A 26,777-nucleotide genomic window follows, 5' to 3' on the forward strand; every position below is an offset into this window, starting at 1 on the left:
TGCATTACTGAGGCTGTTATCAAATCAGTGAAAGATGATGTCTGCCATGGACCAAATGTCCCCTCGATAATGCCTCCGTAATCTTAACAGCAATACACCCACTCATTCTAGTCACATACAGAGGTGCAGAATGTTCTTTTCTGGGTCATTCACGTAAATAATAGGAATGACGTCATGACAAATCCACAGGTCTCCCACATCTCATCAGGAGCGTCTCTGTGAATCCAACATTACGTCACCGACCGCAGGAGCGTGCAAAAGAAAGAACTACATTTCCCTGCATTCCGCGGGGCAGAAGGCGGCACGTGACGTCCTGCACTAGCGGTGGGGGCGTGATCAAACACCCCCCCCTCCAACCTCCCCGCAGCCTCGCCCCTCCCCCTCCTCGGACGCCATGTTTCCCCTCAGAGAGACGATGACAGGAAGGAGAAGCTGCTGATCTCTGCGCCTGGCTGCAAAGTGCATAGAAAGGCAGAGGAGAAACGACTCCCGGGGCAACAGCGAATCCATCACAACAAAAATCACCACCATCCCTCCGTGTGACAGAGCTCACCCCGGCGGCGGGCAGGGGGTGACGCAGTCAGGGGGTCGCTGCCTCTCTCTGTGTAGGATCACAGTCCTGTCCTTCCTCCTGAATTATTTTTAGATTAGGACAAGGGGTTCTGCATACTGTACATCTTATCCTCCTCCCAGCTACCTGCGCCCCGGATCAGAAAGGGTCATCCTCTGACCACCAATCTCCTCCTTATTTAACCTTCTCACCCCCTGCAGCTTCTGGAGTGAAACTTTGCAGTGTTTTCTCCCTTGTGCAGGGGGGAGGGTGCTGCATATTCAGCAGGCTATTTCTTCTCCTTGGATTTTCCTCTTACTCCCCTCTCTTCTATCCTTTACTGGGGGTTTGAGTGAGGAGCAGGTGATAGTCATAAAATAAAAGACTTTAAGAAAAGAAAACTCGATCTGGGTGCAAACAATAAGAGGGGGTAATAAATCCATGTGAGGGTGATCTGTGTGGTGACCTGCAGCACCTCCTGGGGCAGCCCAAGATCTGCTCTTGTGATCTTCAGCCTCAGGCAAGAGATCTCTTCTGGATTTACACCAATAACACCTGCACTTCACGCGAAGGAGAAAAGGAGAAGGGGGTGTTTCATTTAGCAGACACCATCCAGACCCTGTAGTTGCTGCAGTCCGGATACTTCCAAGATGTCAAACCCTGTGCCAGTGGATATGGTAAGAGGCACATCTGTCCTTGGTTTATTATAAGAGAGGAGGGGGGGGGGGGGGTTACTTGAGCAAGTGGCAATGTACAGAATGTGTTTTGCATCCTTTTGGGTCAAACACAACAATCCGTTTTAAGATTTTAATATTTCCAAATGAGATCACGAATGTATTTGGTTCTGTCTATTTTTAGGATTAAGCTCCCATGTATATAGTGGAGAGGGCAGAGATTTCAATAATGGCTGAAATGTAGGTTGCTCAATACAGTATCTGATGCTGGAATGTAATAAGGTGTGAACTTATTTTGCTTTTTCATTTTTGTGTGTGTGTGTATATATATATATATATTAAAGCATTTAACCCTTTGTGGTCATCACAGCTCAATTACTTTTCGGTGATTTTTTTTTATATATATTATAAAAAATTTCACCGAAAATTAATTGAGCTGTTATGACCACAAAGGGTTAAATGCTTTATTTTGGGGTACATTTCTCTTCAGTGCTTGACAAGCCTGCGTCACTGGATCACAGAGCCTCCTGCCACTAAACATGCATTGAGGGTTGATGGCTGTTTTTGTGTGTGTTTGTCATACTGACTTCTATATATTGACTTCTTCACCGAAGGAGGAAGGGAATTTTAAAATAACGTGTTAATCGTGCACTGGTGATATTTAAAGTCTTACCAATGAAAATACCATGACATGTAGATTTCATTTCAACTGACTTCCTGGAAGATACTTGAAAATCTGCACTGTTTGCTATCTGCACTGCAGCTTTCCTTTAGTGCTCTAAAAATATATTTTCAATATTTGCCTTAAATGTCTGCTTTTCTTCTCCATCACATCCTTTCCTGTTAAAGGTTTCAACATTGGAAGCGGCAGTCACGCTGGTACTATATCTCGTGTGTATATGTGTTTGTGTGTACAGTATATATAGATATAGTGTAGCAGGCACTCCAGGACTCTTTGAAAAAGTGAAAAATATTTTATTACAATATGTAATATTTTTCACACTTTCAACAAGTCCTACAGTGTCTGGTACGATCTTCCTTTATCCCTAAACCTTGTGCAGTTAATGCACCCAAGCAATATTGCAGTTTCGGTGGAGTGCCACTATAACCAATGATGTGTGTGTGTGTGTGTGTGTGTGTGTGTGTGTGTTACTAGTATGTGTATTATTTACGTGTATGTATGTACAGTACAGTACTTACACGGTTGGAACCTTGTTGTTATCCTTCATTTCTGGAGATATTTTTTAACTGTAAATGTGGAGCATGTTGGGGTCCATCAGTAAGGGCAGTATTGTGATGTGATGTGACCGTTGCACACAATGGAAGTGGATCTCAATAGCGTGTTTGGTAATCTCGACATTTGAATTATTGGCAAAATCCCATCTCTGGACCTGCCAGAGGAGAAGGGATTGCAGCTTTAGTGGGCCAGTGTCTCAAATTCAGGCAAAACATCCACTTTGAACAATTTTAAGAGTTTTTTTCCCCCCTGTGCATATGATCTTTTTGTACTGTCCTATTAAAGCAGCAGTCCACAATGATTGCTGTATTCTTTTAACTTTTAAGAGATCTCTTCCTGCCCTTTCCAATTGTGATTTTTTAAATGCAACGATTTAAGCAGAATATGAGTTTGGAATATTAAGTGCCCGAGAGGCTAAAATGGAGCGCTCCCCAGAACCCAGTGCAGCCTAAATTACCATGGTAACATCAGACATCAGAGATGGGGGAGGGTCCTGCTGCTGCTGCTTTATTTGTTTAACGAATTATGGCATCATAACAATTTTATAAAGAAAGAAAAAAACTGTGGACTAACAATTTACTTGTAGACAGTCTGATTTAAAATAAATAAAACTTGGGATAAGACCATGTCTCCAAAGTTCCTCGTTGCTATAAGAACATTAAGAACTAATGACATGTATTTAAAAATGGTAATACTTGAGTTTTATTTTTTTTGAAAGGCACCAACATATAACGCACTAAAGCTGTTTCTGCCAGCAGTTCCCTAAAGTCCGTGGAAGGATTACCACTTCTCAGTGCTGCATGTCCATAATGATTGTAGGATTTACCAGTAATAGTAAAGTTTTGTGTGTGATTATCCAAAGCTGATTTGTTAAATGTGCCTTTTGTCTAATCTTGATCACCAGTTTGACTGTAAAATCAGCCTGCAGTTTTAAGTCCTCAAGAAATTTTGATGGTAAACAATTATTTCAGATCCTCTGCAAATGTGTGACAATAGTGCATTTTCAGTGAGTTGATTCAAGAGTCGGCCCTGGTTAGTTAACTTTCAGGATAGTTGCAGGATTATTTAATGTATAGCAACTCCTTTTATAGTTATAGGATCAAACTCCTCAACAGGTTATTAGGACCAGCCTGCATGAAAAAGCACCTTTTAAGGGGGTAATTCTGTATTGTCCAAAGTAGCTGTTTTGGACCATTTTCAGCCAAAAATCCCTATCAATGTTTTCATTTTATTTTTTATTTTGTTTAGCCTGAATGGCCACTTCAGACGATATACTGGAGTTTGGTTTGTGATCTGTAGGCACTGACTGCACAGTTGCTTTTATTTTAGTTGCAAACCTCTACAGTAAAATGCATTTATATATATTTTTTTTTTTAGGTAATTTTGTTTTATCAGGATGAAAACATTAAACATAGACGTTTGTTTTCAACCTCATTTCACACAACTGTGTACTCTCACATTACTGCAGATATTTGAATTATCCATTGACTAGTGATTAAAGGGATTGGCAATAATAATAGTTTTCTGTCCAGTTCTTACTGTATTTAAACACTTAAAGTGGCAATACAGTTTGCATTTAAGGAAATGTAATTACCTAAATTGCCGATCAATCCGTTCTCCCATGATCGATTGGCAAATATTTCAAGAGGAAGTGCTGTGCCTTTCTACATGGTTGCTATAGCAACCCAAGGAAGCTTAATACATTAAAAAGGGCATAAAGAGTGGGGGGGAAATGCAGTAAGGGTAAGTATTTATTTAGTATTGCACAACTAATGTATTAAAAAAACACACAGGCTTTTGAAGGGAAGCTTAATACAATAAAACTCATTAATAATTTATCTATAAAATGTTTTACCAGGAAGTAATATATTGAGTTCTCTCGTTTTCAAGTATGTCCTGTGCACAGAGTTATGATAACAATACATGATTACATTAAATGAACAGAGGTTATACATTATATTTAAAGACATTGCATAAAGAGTGAGGGGAATAAAAAAATGTAGTATTATCTAATACTACACAGCTGATTGATTTACCAAAACACATGCAGGATTTTGAATGTATTGCTGCTTTAACACCTTTTTGTGTTTCGAGCTTTCCTCAATGTCTTTAATATTCGAGGTTCTTGAAACATGTTGATTGTCTTATCACTGTTTTTTTTTATAGTTTAATCTAGATCGAAAAATTAATCTAGTAAAGTAATTACTTTCATTTGGATAACATTTTTCTTATCAAATCCTTCAGTGGCTTTATATTTTTAAGAAATGTCTTTCATTATGATAGTAACTTCAGAATTGGTGCATCCGTATTGTCTTGGTTAGTTAGTCTCCTATGTATCGTATATTGAGTAGTGTGGGGAAGCTGTTAAATGTGAAGAGCAAAAATGACCTAGAAATGGTTTTTCTTGATGGCTCCTTTAGTGCAAGCACAATACTGTACTTGTTACCAAGTGGAAATGCACCTTCATCATAAAAAAAATAAATCATCTTGATGTCTGTTTTCTTGCTGCTACCAGTCTAAAAGACTTCTTATTGCTACTTAGGTTAGTATTCTACTTCTTGTTCAATGAGATTCATAATTGGTCATAAAACATTTACCAAAGTTACACTACAATTATTTGTTGGTTAAAAGAACATGTCACAAGTCCTCACATTTCTGTTCTGAAATACTGTTGTATAGGTTGATTTGACCTGTTATGGGGTAGATCAAGTTCCATTTTCCATGTTGTGGAAGTCACATACATCAGCAATATATTCAATAGTTCTCAGAAATTGCACAAGAATGGACAGTTTTAGATGGCACAATAGGTTGTTTACATCCGTATTAATCCAGAATGCAAAAATGGATGGAATCATTTCACAATAAAGGCAACCACATACTGCAATATTTTGCAGCCTCCTGCGTCTGCATATGATGCAAGAACTTCAATACAAAACATCCCTTGTAAATTCCTAAATCTTTATTAATATGCACTGTTTAGGGTGTCCCTTGTATGAGTAAGTAAACAATGTTTTGGACAAAGCCAGACACAATAGGGAGAAAAAAAGGTGCTTTTGGGCAGCACATTCCAAGATCTGGCCCAGCAGTATTAAATAGCAGGTTATTTCATGCCCTGCTGTTTACTGTTGTTGAGCTACTGATCTGCAGTCGCCCAGTGCAAAAGAATCCATTAGGTCTCCCGCAGCGAGCATTTAATTCCTCTCTTCAGAGAGGAGGAATGGGTGGACGGAGCAGTAGAATGTGCCATCCCCCATTTCTCTGAGGGAGAGCTGGTTAATGACCTGCAACAAAGAAATGCAGAGCCATGTTGGAGTGAAGGAAGTTTTGACAGGTCATTAATAGAGCACGTGTATGATTAACTCAGTTGTTGAAGCTTTGATGCTAGTATTTACTGGATACCCTCTTGTGCTTGTATCCATCTTTGAAATGTTATATTTGCTAAAGAGCTGTCACACTACTCTCTTGTTGTTAGGTTGGCATTTAAAGTATGTTTAAAAAAGAAAGAAAAAAAGCGTGTCTCATTTTTTTTTTTAATTGCGTTTGGGGGAGTTGGGTACAAAATAAGAGAGGGAAGGAGTAGAGAGCCATCATATATACAGCAGTTATTACAGAACCAAACCAGAGTCAATGACCAGCTTGCTTGAAACTAAACACAGGCCTTATGTCTAGTAGCCCCAAAGGGAGGTTGATACACACACACACACACACACACACACACACACACACACACACACACACACACACACACACACACACACACACACACACACACACACACACACACACACACACACACACACACACACACACACACACACACACACACACACACACACTATTACTCCAGACCATATTTCAGCTTAGTATATCTAGCTGGATATGGAGGTATTGTTGCATAACTAATTTCACATTACCGGACCTTCTATAATATAAACTTTAAATCGGTCCTGGCGGTTTGTTTTAGTATGCTATTTTCAAAGTAATATAACCAGTCACTTGTATAGTTTATAGATGGTAAACAATTTGGCTGGGATTCCCATTAATAGTTTGACTTTTCATAGGATCTGTGATGTAAACCCTGGGAATGTTTTGTCCTCACATGGGATTTCATTAGCAACAGTTTATTACTTGTAGTCCTTAGGGACATCAGTCTGATTCAAACTCCGATGCCACAATACATGGTTAGTGTCAAATGTCATGGATTGGAGGACTGCTATGAAAATAAATCCAGATAAAAACACTTGAAATCTAGCTGTTTTGCATACTCATTTATCGAAATTAAAGTTTTAAAGCATTTCTCATTTTATACAGTGCAATATTTTCTCTTGGGCTACTGTAAACGCGTACAGTTTGATACATTTTGAAAAGACCAACTAGAGTTCTTAATTTAAAAAAACGATCCTGTGCAGAGCTTTTGAAATGTTGCAGACCCCTTCTTCATATATACAGATTAAAGGGCACTCTGAACTATAATTACACGCGTGACTAATTCTCTTGTTCCATTAAACTATATCACAACCTACAACAGCTACACGTCTCCAGGACCAATATGATTACTGCAACTTTGAACGGTTATTGGGCTATTCTCTGTGCAGCTCCTGTAGGGATGTCCCTTTAGCATGGGGGCTGGAACTATAGGCGAGGGGAGTGCTGCAGCCCCTCCTGGGTTTACCCATTTTTACATATGGGAATGATTTTGGTATTTGATTGCTTGTTTGTTACTGATTTTGTATGCACAGCCCCCTCACCTAAAAAATAGTTCATGCACCACTGCCAGTTAGGAGCAGCTGTTACAATCTCAGTTGTAGTGAGTGCAAGCAATAGTCTAACTTGGGTAGTAGATTTGCTCTAACACGGTTCCTTTTAAGAAAAACAAAAACATAATCGCAAAATCTTATAAATGCTGTTTGGTTCATTAACCTGGTCACGAATGGTCCCTAATCTATTGTTGTGCATTTCATGCTTGGCGCCTTCTATCTGATTTTTCATGCTGTGGTTACTAAATCAGATACTTCCTGCATTACTGATTAGAACGGCTTGTTAGGAAGATTTTATTTAATTTACAGTATGCACTAAATTGTTTTTCTTGGTGATTTAGACATATGGTTTAATACAGCATTTAGTGTCAAACAAGCTTCAACTGTTTTCGAAAGTCCTGGATTGAATTTAAATTGATGTTTTATGGAGACTAAATTTGAAAATTGGATCTTCACTTTGTTTTTTATTTGTATTTTCTCCTCATAGCTTTATGAAAACTGAGAAACGCCATCAGTTTTTTAAAAATATTTTTTGTCCAATGCATTACAGTATGTAGTTTAATAATCTATATCAATTTTGTCTATACATTAAATTTCTGAGCAGTTTCAAGGCCCGTCCTTCTGTATAAAATAAATAAATGTTATGCCCACATTGTACCAAGCAGCTCACAGGTTAAAAGATGAATCGTAATACATGCGTATAACTAAGTTTTTTCACGTGATCTCAAAGCAGCACTACGCCATTTATTATTTTGCAGAATTGGGACCTTGGAGTCTCTGGAGCTGAACCATGTTATTCCTAGCTCTGTTTATGGAGATATTTACCTTTTTGTATGTGACCGTAAACTTTGGCCATGAAATAAAATCAAAGATGGCTGCCGAGGTCATCGAATAGGAAGCTCCAATATCTTGCTCTGATGATACTACTGCTTCCTCTTGACCCGTTGCAGCGAGGCTTGAATGGGTCGTCGTATTCCTTTCCCAAAAGGGACTAGAAACAACTGCACACAAAGGAAGATATCTGGAACCGGGTGCGTCCCTAGAGATACAATAGCGCTGTTCATCTTCCCCGTTCAGACGCTGTACAAAATGAATACATTAACTACATTTCACAGTCGTGGAAACGCTGTTTTAACGTTTCATGGTATTTTATTAAATAAAAAAAGAATCCCTACATTGTACAAGCTTGTGTTTACTGAATCTCACAACAAATGTGCATTTAGTGGCCTGATTTTTTAATTTTTTTGAAGTGAACCTTCTTTAGTGGCACCTCTGATGGGATAAAACTGGATAGATGGGGGGCGAAATGTGAAACGGAAGTGATGTCACGTAATGGACGCCGCTCCGCTCACACGTCCCCTGTCACATGTGGTGGCGGCGATAGCCGCCCGTGCAGCTACTAATCAGCGCCGCACCCCTCACCCTCCCACACACCCCACACCCGGTTGCTCACATATGCGGCGGCGATAGCCGCCGCTCCTAACTGCCGCTGTTCCGCCGCCCGCTGCCATGTCGCGCATGCGCAGTTGTGAAGGTGCCGCTGACGGACGCCACACATGCGCAGAAGCGGCTGGCAGCGGCGTCGTTCCCCCCACACGCTCCTAACTGACGTGGGTGTTCGCGGGCCTCCTGCACCCGCAGGAAGCGGTGGCAAACAGTGCAACCCGCACGGCACAGGGGCTCGGCGCCGGCTCCTGTTGCTGGAAGAAAGGGTGGGCCAGGCAGCGGACGGGTAATCTCGCTCGTGGCCGGTCACTCATGCCCGTGCCGGGCGCATGTACCCCGTGGGGGGGGGGGGGAGTGCGCAGAATTTGCGTAAGAGGGGGTCGGGGGGGGGGGGGGGCTGCACAGAATTTCCAGAAGGGGAGGGGGAGAAGTGGTGCGCAATTTTACACCCCGCCCCTGGCTGCAGCAGGACACACACACACTGACTGACCCCCACACACACTGACTGACCCCCACACACACTGACTGACCCCCACACACTGACTGACCCCCACACAGACCCACACACACACACTGACTGACCCACACACAGACCCCCACACACACACTGACCCCCACATAGACCCCCACACAGACCCCCACACACACACTGACTGACCCCCACACACACACACACTGACCCCTCCACACACACACACTGACCCCCACACACACACACTGACTGACCCCCACACACACACACACTGACCCCCACACACACACTGACTGACCCCCACACAGACTCACATACACACAAAAACTGACCCCCACACAGACTCATACACACACAGACTGACCCCCACACACACACTGACTGACCCCCACACAGACCCCCCACACCCACGCTGACTGACACCCACACACTGACTGACCCCCACACAGACCCCCACACACACACTGACTGACCCCCACACACACACTGACTGACCCCCACACACACACTGACTGACCCCCACACACACACTGACTGACCCCCACACACACACCCTGACTGACCCCCACACACACACCCTGACTGACCCCCACACACACACTGACTGACCAACACACAGACCCCGACACACTCACATACACACACTGACTCACATACACACACAGACTCACATACACACACAGACTCACATACACACACAGACTCACATACACACACAGACTCACATACACACACAGACTCACATACACACACAGACTCACATACACACACTGACTCACATACACACACTGACTCACATACACACACTGACTCACATACACACACTGACTGACCCCCACACAGACCCCCACACACACACTGACTGACCCCCACACACACACTGACTGACCCCCACACACACACTGACTGACCTCCACACACACACTGACTGACCCCCACACACACACTGACTGACCCCCACACAGACCCCCACACACCCTGACTGACCCCCACACACACACTGACTGACCAACACACAGACCCCGACACACTCACATACACACACTGACTCACATACACACACAGACCCCCACACATACTCACATACACACACACTGACTGACACACATGCACACACACTGACTGACACACATACACACACACACACACACACACACACACACACACACTGACTGACTGACTGACTGACTGACACACATACACACACACTGACTGACACACTTACACAGACTGGCACACACACACACTGACTGACTGACTGACTTACACATACACTGACTGACAAACATACACACACACACTTACTGACACACATATACACACACACACTGACACACATATTCACACTCAGTGCAAATAGCTAATACAGGGGATGTGTGCCGAGCACGCGCATTATAAGTCAAATGTATTTGCGTTTTGTCAATGAAATTGTATTTTGATTTTTAATTAAAACATCACCAATACAAATACAATTTCTGTGACAAAAGTCAAAGAAGTTTCACTTACTATGCGCGTGCACAGCACACACAGCTTTTTTTTTTAAATTACAAATAGAACAAATATCCTAAATGACAAAATTAAAGGGCACAGGACATGGACTCCCCAATAATTCTAATTGTTCTGTGGTTGCATAGTTTGAAAATCAAACCCTAAAGTGTTAAGTGTATGATGCCAAAAGGCATCAGGGAATTGATTAGAATAATGATTTTCAAACATCTCAATGCGCTGAGGCAGATTAGGCTTTGGGGGTAGCCATGTTAATTGGATGGATGCACCTGTGTTAACAATTTCACCTGTGCATAAACAAAAACATGGTTCTCCCATGACTGATTTGAGAACTCATGTGCTGGGAGACACACATGATTAATTGAATGAACTACATTTCCAGGGAAGAAGACTCCAGCCTCCCCTTCATTACACTGATGGACAAAATGTTGAATCTCTGCATTTATGCACGTCAAAAGCTAATAACTTTGTTATATACGATTACTCTGGTTCTTGTGTATCAAGAGGGCAATCTGTATTGGCCAGCTGTGTTTTTTTTTTTATATTCCCCTTGTAGTGGGGTACTCCGTTTCTTCCGTCATTGGATTTTTCCTGCAAACCATAACTCTGCCTCCTGTAACTGTGGACAGGGTCATGGGTAATGAATTGGTGTGTCCTTTGTAACACCACTTCTACCCTCTATTATCACAATCAGACATGCAACCTATGTATTGCATGGACTTGACATTACAGATAAATTCATATATGGACTTTCTGGCAATATAATAATAGTATTTAGATTATTTCCTGGCAAGGCTGTGTAATTTATGTGCTGCTGGCAGCCGTTCACTCAAGCACATATGGTTTTTTTTTTTACTGTGTTTAAGGCCTATGCAATGAAAGCAGAATATGTAGTAAAGAGGAAGATAGAATCATTTGTTACCAAGAACGCCGCGGAATTCTGTAGCGCATACGAAAGCGATACTGTGTACCCTGGGCAACAAAAGGGGTAGTTGTAAATCCAGAGAAAAGGTTTCAGGGCCAAATGTGTGCACCAGTAAACATGAACAGGACTCTATCATCCATTTATTTAAAGTAAGTACATTGTGCAAATGATGTATCCCTTTAAATTGGTGCGTTTTTTTAAAACTGTTGAATCATATGATATGAAATACTTTGGGGAAGGTTTACTGGACACCCATGCGTTCTAGATAATGAACCCCCCCCCCCCCCACTCTCTGAACAGCAGTACTAAACAGCCATCATTTCGAGTCCCATTCTATTCAGAGGAGCCCCTGTGCTTGGTAGCTGCATGATGGATTCTCTGTTAAAAGTGCATGTATTTTAAGATTCTTATATTTGCAGACTTGGATGAGGCAGGTCAAACTTGCATCCGTTATGGTGGTGATTAAAAGTTTGGAACCAAATGGCGGGTTTCTGGTCTGAGTGTGCTCTTAAAGCTGCTGACCAAGCAATATCCTACAAGAGTTTTGTATCCTACAATCAGTTCTGTACTATAAGAAAATAGAATGGAGATGTAACACAACTTTCAGCGCTAATTCAACCTTGGTAAAAAAATTGTGTAGATGCATTATTTACAATACCAATCTTGTGTAATGTCCAGAAACCTGCAGCCTAAATGACTTCAGGTTTGTCTATATTCCTTGATATTCGTATGAAGATAAAAGTCCGCCTTGGCTTGTGCTCCAGATGAGTACACAAATTAAATCCAGTGGACATGTGTGCACAAAATCCCCAGCAGACCTTTTCAGGAGGCGGGGCGACAGACATCAGCTTAGGGCCGTTCTATACAGGTTGCGGCCACGCATGCGTGCCACATCATTTTCTCTCTCTCTCTCTGTGTGTGTGTGTGTGTGTGTGTGTGTGTGTGTGTGTGTGTGTGTGTGTGTGTGTGTGTGTGTGTGTGTGTGGTCCTAAATAAGATTTTTTTTTTTTTAAAGGAAAAAAAAAAGTTTAATATTTTTTTATTTTAATTGTGCAATCATTGACCCACACATACACACACATCCATATACACACACACACACACACACACACACACACACACACACACACACACACACACACACACACACACACACACACACACACACACACACACACACACACATACACACACACACATACACACACACATACACACACACATACACACACACACACACATACACACACACACACACATACACACACACACACACACACACACATCCACACATACACACATACATACATTTGAGCACCGGTAGTGGCGCAAAATCATCTTTTCCCAGTCTTTGCCGCTGTCTGTCGGCTCCCCGCTCCCTGCCCTTGTATAGAAGGGCTGACTAACCTCAGCCATCTATATCTGCCGTGCGCCCGCACGGCGTAGTACGCGGCCGCACTTTAGAACGGCCTTTAGGGATCGGTGTTGCACTGTTGAAATAATTTTCAAGAATGATTTCATTGGCTGCCGAAGTACCAGTGACGCTGCTGCAGTTTGAAAAAACAACTTGAGTTGTTTATTGAAACTGTAGCCAGCGTCAACTCTGTACTTCGGTGACCGGGTAGCTACCCTAACAACCGAGATTAACTTTAAATACTTTGTTTCGAACGTGCGCGCGCATGTAGCGAAGCAGGCACCCTGAACGAGGCCTTAGGGTGTGTAACCCTATTAACATAACTCCCACGTGTTTATGCTATACTGTACAGTGAGAAAATACTTGTAGCATTTTTTTTCTAAAAGAACTTCATTACATTTTTAATGTATTATAATGTAACAAGCATTTTTTGTTTTTTTATAGTGACCATTTACGAAGTTACAGCCCTTACTCTTCAGAAACAGGTTCTGACACACCCCTTTTTGAGCCCTTCCTTCTCTTTAGCAGTGCACCAATTGTATCTAGTCACTGCCTGGTCAATTTTTGAGCCCTTCCTTCTCTTTAGCAGTGCACCAATTCTATCTAGTCACTGCCTGGTCACATGATCTTCCCCACAAAACTTTGTATCTTTTGTTCTCTTCTGCTGCACTGACAGCCATTTAGTGAACCCCAAGCCGAATCTTCAGCGGTCGATCACAGGAGAGCGAATCGAACTGGAACTTAGTTAATTATCATTCTCTGGATTGTATTGATGCACATAATAAAGGGGAAAACATAAAATGGAAATAAAAACGCAGCTTGGACTGCTGCTTTAAGTGATGCTGAAGGAGTAACTAAACATTGCAGGCGGGTACCTACGCTTTATGCGTTTCAGACATGTCAATTTTGGAATGTTCGTTACCCATATACAATATGAAATAACTCTTACTCTTACAATGTGAGAATTCTTTATTGACCACGTGTTGTGCAAACTATTTAGAGATCAAATGTCTGTGTTGGCCTCTCATTCAACTCACATTTAGTTTTAGACTCTGCCAAAATAACTCGACCTCCCAGTACTGAACCCATTAATAAAGATTACATTTTGTCACCAGAACCCTGCACTATAGTAACACATGAATGGGGATTGCTGTACATTTACCCCATCCACGCATGGCTCCTTCTAGTTATTTTATAGCTCTAGAGGGCAGTTCCACATTGCGGACCAAACTACCACCAACCCCAAAATATAATACAATTGGGTTTCCTTTTGGTAGATTAAATAATCGCTCAATTAACATTTTGAAGTATTTCTTTCCTGTGAAAAATGTACATTTTCTTTTTTTCCGCATCTTAAAATTCATGTTTATCAATCTCATACTTATTCTTCCGGTGTCAGATGATGGCATCATTGTTACTTTACGAACAAAACACAAGGAAATGCCTTATGCTAGTTAACAACATTGAATAAATTGTGGTGGGTAAAAGTATTGACTCAGTATCTGTGACTTTGTAAATGTTTGCTATAGAAATAAAAAAGGCTTGTTGCATTATAATAAAAAATGTAATGCTGTTGTTTAAAAAGAATTCTACAAGTATTTTCTCATAGTACAAAACTGATTTATAAAAAAAAACACATGTAGGATATTGCTTGGTCTGCAGCTCTAATGTAATTTTTTCCTCTGAAGTAGGAATACTGATTAGAAAATGTACAGCAAGTGTTTTCTCACAAGCTCTTTTGTGCCCACCATTAAACCGTAAATGACTCTACTTCTGAAGATATGCTATGTTTATCTGAAGACATTATGGGTTTTCTATGATGGCTTAAAGCGGCAATCCATTCCGCCGCCCCGCCTCTTTTCTTCTTTTTTTGTTATTCATTAATTTAAGCTCGGGGAACCCCTGCTTCCGGAGGTTCTTGCCTTCATAGTAGGTGCCGGTAGCCACTCCAGGGTTCACATTATGACTGCTTTTCAAAGCTCTACGAGCCAATAGGAAGCCATGACGTCACCCATTTGACGCGGGAGCTTTAAACTGCAGGCGATGTCGCACCCCCTTCGGAGCTACGGATCTTTGGAAGACGAGGTCTCCGGAGCGCAAATTAATGGGATTCGGCTCTGGAAACCCCCTGCTTCTATCCTGTATTACAAAAATTAAGAAAAAACCAGCTTGAATTTCGCTTTTATTTCCCGCTCACTGTTAAAAGTACAATATGATTATTTACAATATTATTTGGGCTTTGTTTGTTGAGGCAATAGAAATATGTAAAACACCAGTTCAAAAACAATGCAAAGTTTTGTATTCACATTAATTGTATAAACGTTAAAATATTTACATCTTTGTCTTATTAATGCCATTTTTTGACATTTGTAATATACTTGGCATTAGATGCTTCAGAAAATGAGGATATTTAATGTGCTATACGCATACACTAGTTTATTTCCACACAATTTTAATTGATTTGTTACTTTGTATAAATGTGATCTTAAAGAACCAATATCCTACATGTTTTTTTTTGTTTTGTTTTTTAAATAAATAAATTAGTTCTGTAGTATTAGATAATATTACAATTTTATTTTACAATTCAACTCTTAATGCCATTTTAAACAAGTTTTAATATACAGGCGTACCCCGATTTAAGGACACTCACTTTAAGTACACTCGCGAGTAAGGACATATTGCCCAATAGGCAAACGCAGCTCACGCATGCGCCTGTCAGCACGTCCTGAACAGCAATACCGGCTCCCTACCTGTACCGAAGCTGTGCTTAAGCGGGGAGACTATAGAGCCTGTTACAAATGCGTTATTTACATCAGTTATGCACGTATATGACGATTGCAGTACAGTACATGCATCGATAAGTGGGGAAAAGGTCATGCTTCATTTTTAGTACATTTTCGCTTTACATACATGCTCCGGTCCCATTGCGTACGTTAATGCGGGGTATGCCTGTAGTGAGCATCCTTAGATTACTAGAGCAGGTTTTAACTCACCTCCCCCGCAGTGCAAGATATTTGTAACACTTTACTGTTTGTGATAATTTGTTGCTAATATTCCCAGCAGTTTGAGCTGTAAACTATAACAATAGTTGCCGTAGTAATATAAAAATACATTGTAGCTGTTGTTACACTTACTGAAGGATTGGTTTGAAATTGAAAGGCAGCCATTTAGTGAACCCTGGGAAACAAAATACTGCTGGACGATCTTTTAGAACCAATCGATCGCCAGCTTAGTTAATGCGTTTTCAATAAAGATAATCAAATGCTGCATATATTAAAACACAAAGATTTGATTAAAAAAAAAATTCTAAACTGCTTGGATTGCCTTTAAATTACTGTTCTTCAAATGCTATATTATCGCGTATGTTAAAATCTCAGGGAAAGAATCATCTTTGAAAAGGGTTATCATTGGGAAGGTTTTTCTATCACCTTTTTTCAATCGCTTCAATTCTTAATGGATTTGCAACAAATGATTTGGTTTTAGGCCCCATTCAGTATGCCATGAAGCAGCCTGTGCTGGAGAAGATGAATGTCCCATTTATTTGGATAGTGCTGTAGTGGGCCCTAGCACAGGGAACACAACTTCACAGCATATTGAGCTGTAAAAAGGACACTGCAACTTCTTAACTACAGATCTGCAAGCTTTGTAGATGTATAAACAAAAAGTTCAAAGAAAGAATGTAGGTAACAATGTGAAAATGTTATACACCTGGTTTGGCGAGTTTCTGTAACCCGGGATTTCTCCGGTTGAGAGTTGTACTGGAACAACCTAGTTCTGGGCGCACGTCGAATGATGTAGCTGGAACCTGTCCCACCTCTTTGTGCTAACGTTACAATGCGGCTCTGTATTTCATTACTGCGTCTTCAGCCGTGGCCCTGTTTGAGCCAGGGCTTCCCATCTGACCCGCTGCTGTATTGTTTAGCTCATATACATAGCATAATCTACAATATATGTTCCGAAGTCAAGTGACAGAGAACTGACACATTTGTTGGTTTATTGTGCTATTATTTTTGCTAACATCATTACTTTTTTACTGGACCAACATGCATTTTTCACAAATGTACTGTATGCGATTATTCAAGCCGTAAAGAAAACAAATGTAAAGAGTTTGTTATGTTCTCTAAATCATAACAAAATGCATTTAAAGAGGCAATCCAAGCTGGTTTTTTTTCTCTCTCCCCCCCCCCCCCCCTTTTATTTTTTTTAAATTCAGGATTGAAGCAGGGAGTCTCCGGAGCTGAACCCCGTTAATTTCAGTTTGGGGGGCCCCTGCAACCAGATGTACTTATCTCCACAGTGCGTGCCCGGGGCCACTCCAGGGTTCACATTGCGGCTACTTTTCAAAGCTCCTGGGCCAATAGGAAGCAGTGACATCACCCAGTGTTGCTTCCTATTGGCCCATGCGACCGGGAGCTTTAAACTGCAGGCGATACCGGCGCCCCTTTCAGAAATATGTATCTCTGGAGGCAGGGGGTCCCCGGAGCTGAAATCAATGGGGTTCAGCTTCTGAGACCTCGTGCTTCAATCCTGTATTGAAAATAAATATAAAACCCAGCATGGATTACTCCTTTTTCATTTGCTTTCTCGTTTTTTTCTTTTTCTCTCTCCTGTTTTGGTTTTATTTAGAAGCGTCTAGAACTATCCTTATGCAAATATTGTGTAACGTTGGGTAAACCCAGAGTTAATGACGTCTTCTTAACTCGATACCTGAAAGCGGGATGAACCCTGCTAATCTTGTAGTCCAACATTGCAGAACAAGGTTTTACTTGCAAGGACGTCATAGAGGAGTGCCATACTGAGAGGGCAAGGCACACTGTGCTCTTAGAGCCAAAGCACAATCTCTTGCTATTGTGGGCATTCATTAGTTCTATCATTGATACTTTGGGAATATATCAAATGGAATACATAGTTGGTAAAATTGTAAATAATTAGTTATTCATAAACTCAAGACATAAGACACTTTATGCTCTCCAGTGCTCGAGGTCTGGTGGGACCAGTGTGCCATCGAACCCCAGCACTGGCGTATCATGTAAATCGCTCCTAGAGCAATCGCGTGATGCGTCTGGTCTGCAGATGCAGGAGGTGGGGCTTAGTCAGAGCAGGAAGCCTTATCATGCCCTAGGAAACTAGCATTTGCCCATTATGTATCTGGTATGTCATAATGGCCCCTGGCGTGCCAGGTCCAATGCCATATCAGGGCACTGAAATGGTTATGTTTTGCTGTAGTTGGTTTGTCGTGGGCACTCGTCGATGGTTAAAACAACTTGTCTGTGGCAAGCAGGCGAGTATAGTGTTATTGCCCTGGGCATGTTACTGATGCAGCGGCCGTTATTCGAACACTTCACGCGTCATGTACATCGAAATCCCGATTTGAAACCGCGGGATGAATTCCAGCCTTCCCGCACTAAGATGCGAGCGCGGCGAGTGCAGAAAAACGAATATTAGTGTTCTGGCTTTTAAAAACATGAAAGTGACACAGTAGCACAGTACTGTACACATTACAATTAATCCATTTTATTGCAAACGAAGAAACAGAATCCATGAAATTCAAACAAAACATCCGCGATAATCACGGGTGCCTGGGGCGATTGGCCGCGTTCATGCTGCGTGGGGAACAGCAGAGAACTCAAAATCGGCGCCGTGATGTGTTTGAATAATGGCCGCTGCATCAGTATGTGCTCCTAGGTGATTGCACATTTAAAAAGCTCTGAAAATGTTGTTTGCTTTTTTATTTTAAAATCAAATGTCTAATCTGATTTGAAAAATGAAATTAACCAACTTGTAAAGAAGTCAATTTGGGCCAAGTACATGTATAGGGTAACTACTTGCTCCTTTCGAAATTGAGACACTAATGATGCCAAAGAGTATTTTTCTGGACATTTCCACAGAGGCTTAACATTCACATCGCCTTTATGAAAGAGCAAATTCTGCAAGACTTTTATCAAATCGTTATAAAGTACCAATTGGGAAATTGTAATCTGTGGGCGAGAATTTGCAATGAGACGTTTTTGCATTTATGTTAAGAGGCTAGATTCCATGCTTGCTTAAACTCTTACCGTCCTGATCACTTTTTAGGTATGAAGTAATTTAATTTCTTATTCTTTTGTAAAACTATGGCAATATTGAGAAGCGCGCTGTACCACTATTTGGGTCAGCTGCAGTGTACTGGCTTTGCAAGAAATGTTTAAAGATGCTATTAATGTACTGTGTACTGTATTGTGAAAGCGTAATAGCTACTCATCCTGCATTCTTATGCTAATGTGACAAGTTTAGCCAACAGTCTGCCTGTGGTGTCATATTGAATTCCAAATCTGTATTGTCCATGAATTATTTATGTATCCAATATTTTAGCAGGAAAAAATACAGTGTTACAGATGTAGCAAGACTTAACATCTTCTTTGCCACAGTAGTTGCGTCACCGAAGGATTAGCGCTGCAGGGGCCCCATTGAGAAGCATGGCCTCCCCGCCCCCCCTGCAGCACCATCGCGGCAGACTGTCCCCAGTGCTGCAGACTTTTGCATGTTCATTTGCGCCGCTGGGAACAGTAATTCTTACTGTATCTGTAACTATCGTTTTCAAGTATGTCATGGGCACAAAATAAATTTGACCACGTTACAAGCACACTTCAAAAAGTAGTCATTGAATGTGTTGGCAAAGGCTGAATGATCAGGCAAAAAAAAAAAATCACGTCCTCCTTTTTGATACTGGAAGGTTACTTGGGAGCTATAGGGCTCAATAATAATAATATTGATGACCTTGCAGATTTTAGCAGGATTTGATGTGTTTTGATAATTGTCAGAGGTAGTGTAATTTCGCAAGCTTAGTTTGCCTGGTCTGTATTTTGCAGGGATCTATAATTTGAGAACTTGAGATCGTCCAATTAATTTGCGTCTATTCCATGAGGCATCTTAAAGCGGTAAAGCTCAATATGATTAGATGTTACCCAGGTAAGATGAGCCACACTACACAGTGAAATATGGAAATCAGATTTTTAGGAACACTGAATGGTCTAGTGCAAATCGATTCTGTACCAAGGGCAATTGCTACGGTTAACATTTCTAAATGTTCTACATACACAATAAGTTATGATGAGTAAAGAAGTGCCACAAACCCTCCACCATACAGTGATGGCAAATAAAAATACCACTTGTGAGAACATTCACATGTCTTAGACAGGCCCACACAGCTGCCTTTCCCCATTATCTCTTGGTATACAATGCTTCCGCTGCAGCCAGGGATTCTGGGTAATGCCATGCACATGAGCACACAGTGTGTGTACAGTAAGTTTTAGTGATTCTTTTGGGATGAGAATCAGATCCAATCTAACAACTAGTGGTTGCAGGATCTAAAATTTGATCGGGGGGGGGGGTTGGGAAAATAGTTGGGATACATTTTAGTGATTTGAATCGTATACAGATTTAGTTTTTATGGTCTATAGCCAATTGAGGTTGTAGTCGCCAATTAGAGACAGACCAATTCAAAAGCCTGTCATTGTGATGATTGATCTACTTCAATCATCCAGGAAGTTATTTTTACATTTCTGCTCTGCCTTTTTTACTTGCACGTCACTGTACTAATAAGTGACTAAGTACTATGCATTGTTACGAAACTATGTTCTCCGAAGGGAACCACGGTCAATCAAGATAGTGTGCATAGTTTTTAACACCACACCTACATTTATTATTCAGTGGTCAGGTGCCTCTGTCATCAGGAGTCATTTTCTTGCTTTCTAAAAAAAACCCATCCAGTGAAGGAACTACAGTAGAAAGATGGAATCGAAATTAAGCGTCGGTCTCACAAATATTATGTAAGGTACTTAACAGTGCATCAGTATTGTCTCTTTCCACAGTTGTAACCACCCTTTAAATAACAGTTTGAAAGCATAATAATTTAAAAACCAGGAAACACAAAGGCAACAATTTGCTTACAGATTTGAGGCTGGCAAACAGTCTTCTCATCAAAATACATGTAAATATTTAACAATATACTGTACCTCAAAGAATGGCTCGGTGACGACAATATTCGTAAAGGCTTTCTATTAGTCTGTGGCAATTTCAACTTTGTGCTGAATCTGAATATAGATCCAGCATCTCCTCCGAGAAATCTTCTAAATCAAATGAACACATCTAAACTTTTGAGATCACTATGAAAGATAAATATTACTTATGTTTTGGTTTATTACATTTTATTCAGAATAAACGATTCAGTTTTAGACATCCCCAGTAATGTAGACCACCTGAGCTATTAAAACTATTAGATTACATTTCTTTAAATGTCTCCCCAGAAATAGATTATACTATATTTTGGTTGGCTCACAAATATATTATGAGAAGTCACATCATTAACCTATTGTCCTTTCTTAAGAGGAAAAGAGCAGATGAAACATATGAACTCCAAAAAGAACCAGACAAACTTGAAGCATTAAATAAAACTTAAACCAGAACAACTAACAAATGGAATAACCTCTGTCAAAACTCAATTTAACATTTCCTTTTGGAAAAGTAGACAAATCACTAAAATGGACAAAGGAAAAATTCTATACCAAAGGCAATAAAACAAATACACTTCTAGTAAATAAACTTAGGAAGAAATTAAATAATGTATTGTGAAAGATGAATTGATCTACAGTATAACACGTGTATAAAAAAAACAGTTTATACAATACTACTCCAAGTTGTATAATTTATCCACCACTGAAGATGTCGCCAATAAAAGAGCACACTAAAAGATCAGACCTTTTTATATAGATACATTTTTTACTAATATCCCTATTCCAAAGGTTGGGTGGATGGCCCAACTAAAATTAGGGGCTCCGATATCACTAGAAGCTGTCCTCCACTACAAAAGAATTTAAACGAAATAAATCAACCGGCTCAGACGGATTTTCTAACCAGACATTTATGGATTTATTAGCTCCTCATCTTTCTATATTTAACTGTATGTCTCCACTTCAGAAATGGTTCAAGCAGTCGTAATTACTCTCTCTAAAGAAGGAAAAGACCATACTTCAACTATAGACCAATATCTTTATTTAATACAGATATCGGTACAAAAGGATACGCCAAGATTCTAGCAAATAGGTTGGGGGAAGGTACTTCCTTCTCTGATCCACCCTCACCATGTGGGACTTGTGCCTAGGAGAGAAGCAGCAGATATTAGGAGAAATGTCATCCTTATTCATTATACACGTTTCCAAAAGATTCCCATGGTCCTCCTTTCCTTACACGCTGAGAGCTTTTGACAGATTAAATTGGAAATATACGATAAAAACTGTAAGGGCCTTTGGATTCAATGTAAGATTCTTGGGAGCGGTATCTGCCTTGTATAGCGCTCCTACAGCGAGGATTAATGCAGCAGGCTTCCTCTCAGATCCTCCCCCCCTATCAAATGGTACCCGTTTGGGATGCCCCCTCTCTGCCTTGATATTTGCATTGGTTATTAAATCCATCGTTATACATAGGAAAAATCCAAATATGTCAGGAATTAAATTGGGAAAAACTGAATATAAGTTAAGCTTCTTTGCTGGTGAAGTCCTTTTAAAGTTAACAAATCCATTGATTTCTTTACTAAATGTGCACAAAACGCTACATTCAGGACAATATCAGATTTTAATATTTAACTACTAAATCAGAAGCTCTCACTGTAGGAATATATCATAACACGGAGACGACCCTTACAACCTGTTAACGTTGGAATGATTATTCCTTAAAACACTTGGGCATACATATTACTAAGGATCCTGCTGATCTATATACAGAAAATTTAGCCCCCATTTGTGAGACACTTCTAAAAGATTTGAATTCTTGGGGCGAATTGCAGATTTCCAGACTGGGTAGAATTCCCACAACTAAAATGAACATACTTTCCCAGATTATTGTACCTTTTTCAGGCCCTCTTAGTTCTATTCCTCAGAGTTGAATATTTTCCAGTCAAAAATAAATAGATTACAGTAATTCATATGGTTTGGGAAGAAATCAAGAACCTCTGTGTCTATTTTATTTAGACTAAGTGTAAAAGGTGATTTGGCCCTTCCTAATTTCAACTTTAATCGAGCAGCCTTACAACTATTGATTTGCACGCCAAATAAATCTCAAACAATGGGTGGAAATTGAACACATGGTCCCCCCCCCCCCCCTCCCCATTGGAAAAATCCATCAATCAAGACACCACCGAGCAATAGGACATTCCGTCAATTTTGTGCTCGCTTTTTTTACTAGGACAAATGGTCCAAAAAACCTGGTCTAACCCAAAGTCCATCCCCAATGTTCCCACTATTCTCTACTCCACATTTTCTAGATGGATGTGAATATAGAAATGTCTCTTGGCAAAATGCAGGAATTACAATACTATAAAAAAAAAATTTTGTATTATGGAACATTCAAATCTTTTACTGAATAACAAACTAAATATAACCTCCCCAAATCCTGAGGTTTATTCCACTTCCTTCACCCACGACTTTTCATACTCTCTCTGAATTTGCCTGGAAATAGACTGGGAGGACTTTCTTGTTTTGAAAAACTGCATGGATTCTTCTTTTGTGAAATGCCGTATTTCCAATATAAATCGTCTCCTTCAAGACCTGTATCCATATACTAAATTGTAATTTATTCTTAATTGGGGAAAAGAACTAGGTATGAGTGTGCTGCTAGATGAATGGGAAGCATATCTACAAATGCCTCTAAAAGCTTGATTTGTACTCGTATGAAAGAGAATGGATATACAGTCCTACTCATACCTAGAATCAGATAGATGAAATAAAATATATCCACAATCTTCCAATAGATGCTGGAGAGGATTTGGTGAAGTTGGTACAATGTCTCATATCTGGTGGTCTTGTCCCAAAATGTCCCAAAGTTGGTCCCCAGGTCTTTAATTTGATCGAGGAACTAACCCATCCTAGAATTTCGAGAGATCCCAAGACATAAATACATGTTTCCAAATATCCACTTCCCACATATCGTCCACCAGATGTGCTATAGCTAATTTCTGGAAACAAGAAAAACCTCCATCTATGACCATGATTTTACAAAAACTAAGAAGTTAATCTTATGGAATGTCTTACAAGTTTGGATCTTTGATAAATTCTGTGAGATTTTGTCTCCCCTGAGAATCTTCACAATAGGTCGGCACCTGATTATCAATGTAAATTTGTTAAAAACAACTTTACCATTTTATTTGTATACCTGAAAATCTTGTTTCTCTGAACACAAATAGTCCTGTATGAAGATACTGCAGTGACATTTTTTATGCATTTATTAACTGTATTGCACATTTACGATCATATGGAAATGTATATGAATTTGTACCATGTCCTCCTCATCCTCCATTTCCCAATCCCTATTATTTTTTTGTATCCCTCTACATTCACCTTTTATACTTTATGAAAATGTTTAAAGATAAACATTTGAAAAAAACAAACATTGAAATGGTAAAAACACTCTAATACATTTGATTACCAAGAAAAATAACAATTGACAATTATTTGTCCATTAGAAAAAAAAAGTGTAAAGGGTAAATGATAACACCTGGAAATGAATAGTACAAATTGAAATTAAAATTTTTGAAATGTAAAAGAGAATACGCTAGTAAAAATGTACAAAACAATAACTGGTGGAACCTCAATATATAAATGGATAATAACGCTGGTGCTGAGCTTGCTGAATCCTTGCTTCTCGGATAAGGCTAAGGCCCCGCTCCCAGAGTCAGCGCACCCGCACTGCTGACATGCGGTGCGCTGAGATACACAGACCGCGATATGCGGTCTGTAGGGAGCCGGAGCCGGAGCGGGAGGTGGGCGGGAGTGGTAGGTTTGACAGGGAGGGGGGGCGTGGCTTGAGCGGAGGGACCCGCTACACCCCCCCCCTCCCTCCACGGACTGCAGGAGGGACCCGCTACTCTCCCCCCCTCCCTCCACGGACTGCAGGAGGGACCCGCTACTCTCCCCCCCCTCCCTCCACGGACTGCAGGAGGGACCCGCTACTCTCCCCCCCTCCCTCCACGGACTGCAGGAGGGACCCGCTACTCTCCCCCCCTCCCTCCACGGACTGCAGGAGGGAGCTGCTACTCTCCCCCCCTCCCTCCACGGACTCGGGCTGGAGCTGCTACACACACACACACACACACACACACACACACACACACACACACACACACACACACACACACACACGCAGGCACTCACACATACACACATACACACACATACACACACACACACACATACATACACACACACACACACACACAGGCAGGCACTCACTCACTCATACACACACACACGCGCGCACATACATGCAGGCACTCACGCACTCACACAGACAGAGGCAGACACTCACGCACTCAGGCACACACAGACACAGACAGGCACTCACCTGCTTTCACTCCACACTCCTCCCCGCTCCCCGAAGCCTCTCCTCCTCCCGAAGCCTCCCCTCCCCATTGGCTCACAGCCACACCACGTGACGCGTCAACGCTAGGAAACACCATTCTCTTGTGTCTCCTAGCGGCTGACGCGCCACAGCGTGTAGTCAGCTGTGCCGCCAGGGGGGACCGGGACCGGCTCGCGAGGATTCCCCTGCTGGTGGGGAACTCGCGACATAGCCGCCCGCGCCAACGAGCGCAGCGGGACCGAGGCCTTACGCTGGTGCTGAGCTTGCTGAATCCTTGCTTCTCGGATAGCGCTGGTGCTGAGCTTGCTGAATCCTTGCTTCTCGGATAGCGCTGGTGCTAAGCTTGCTGAATCCTTGCTTCTCGGATAACGCTGGTGCTGAGCTTGCTGGATCCTTGCTTCTCGGATAACGCTGGTGTTCTGCTTGCTGGATCCTTGCTTCTCGGATAACGCTGGTGCTGTGCTTGCTGGATGCTTGCCTCTCGGATAACGCTGGTGCTGTGCTTGCTGGATCCTTGCCTCTCGGATAACGCTTTTGCTCTGCTTGCTGGATCCTTGCCTCTCGGATAACGCTGGTGCTGTGCTTGCTGGATCCTTGCCTCTCGGATAACGCTGGTGCTGTCCTTGCTGGATCCTTGCCTCTCGGATAACGCTGGTGCTGTGCTTGCTGGATCCTTTTTCGTCCCAGTGTTGGATCTGTTTGACTGCAACGTTTTTCTTTATAGTCTTCCCAAAAAGAGCATTCGGCGGTATCAAATATGGGCGAAGTCTTGCAACTAGACGACCTCTTCCTACGCATTTTGCATATATGCCCTCAGCACTTGCTAACCTGCCTATTATAGAGGCAGAGAAATGTATTATACATTAAAACATTGCCCATACTAGCAATAAATCTGAAAATGTTAAGGATATATGATAAAATTAGAACAGAAATAGCATCTAAAGCTCATAATTGTCTTGCAATGAACAATAATCACTGATTGTAAACAGAAATATTGGATAAAAGATGTCGAACCAACTGATTTTCACTAATAGATATTAACATATGTACATGTAGAATTAATAGTATACCAGATGCAAATGGTATAAACGAGAAGATGGTCACATGTCTTGTTAGATGATACAGTACTTGTATGCTTTTTAGAATATTTTTTATTTTGGTCCCCTCCCAGTGTCTCAAAAATTAAGGTTGCTTTCATTCAATCTATTACAAAGTGATCTTTTCACAAGGATTAAAACAAATAACTTGGGCATCTGCCTAAATCATTTTGTGACAGCGGCCCTTGTTCTTTCAAGTCTTCAATGGGGCTTTCCATGCGATAGTGCCACACTGGCGCCATCACACTTTAAAGAATACGAACCATTGTCTCCTAAAAAAATGCTCTTAGTGGTTTTTATGGGAACCTA

The 26,777-nt window shown here is 41.2% G+C and overlaps 1 protein-coding gene across 1 annotated transcript in view; it reads left to right on the forward strand.

Annotated features, from left to right (window-relative positions):
• Positions 1-360: 360 nt before the first annotated feature.
• UBL3 (ubiquitin like 3) overlaps positions 361-26,777 on the forward strand; it is a 135,406-nt gene continuing 108,989 nt past the window's right edge. Inside the window, exon 1 of the mRNA XM_075592169.1 lies at positions 361-1,227. Coding sequence (XP_075448284.1) covers positions 1,201-1,227 — 27 coding nt within the window. The 5' untranslated portion in view covers positions 361-1,200. The remainder of the gene's footprint in view (positions 1,228-26,777) is intronic.

This window comes from Ascaphus truei, chromosome 3 (assembly GCF_040206685.1).
Source record: "Ascaphus truei isolate aAscTru1 chromosome 3, aAscTru1.hap1, whole genome shotgun sequence".
Classification (NCBI taxonomy): domain Eukaryota; kingdom Metazoa; phylum Chordata; class Amphibia; order Anura; family Ascaphidae; genus Ascaphus; species Ascaphus truei.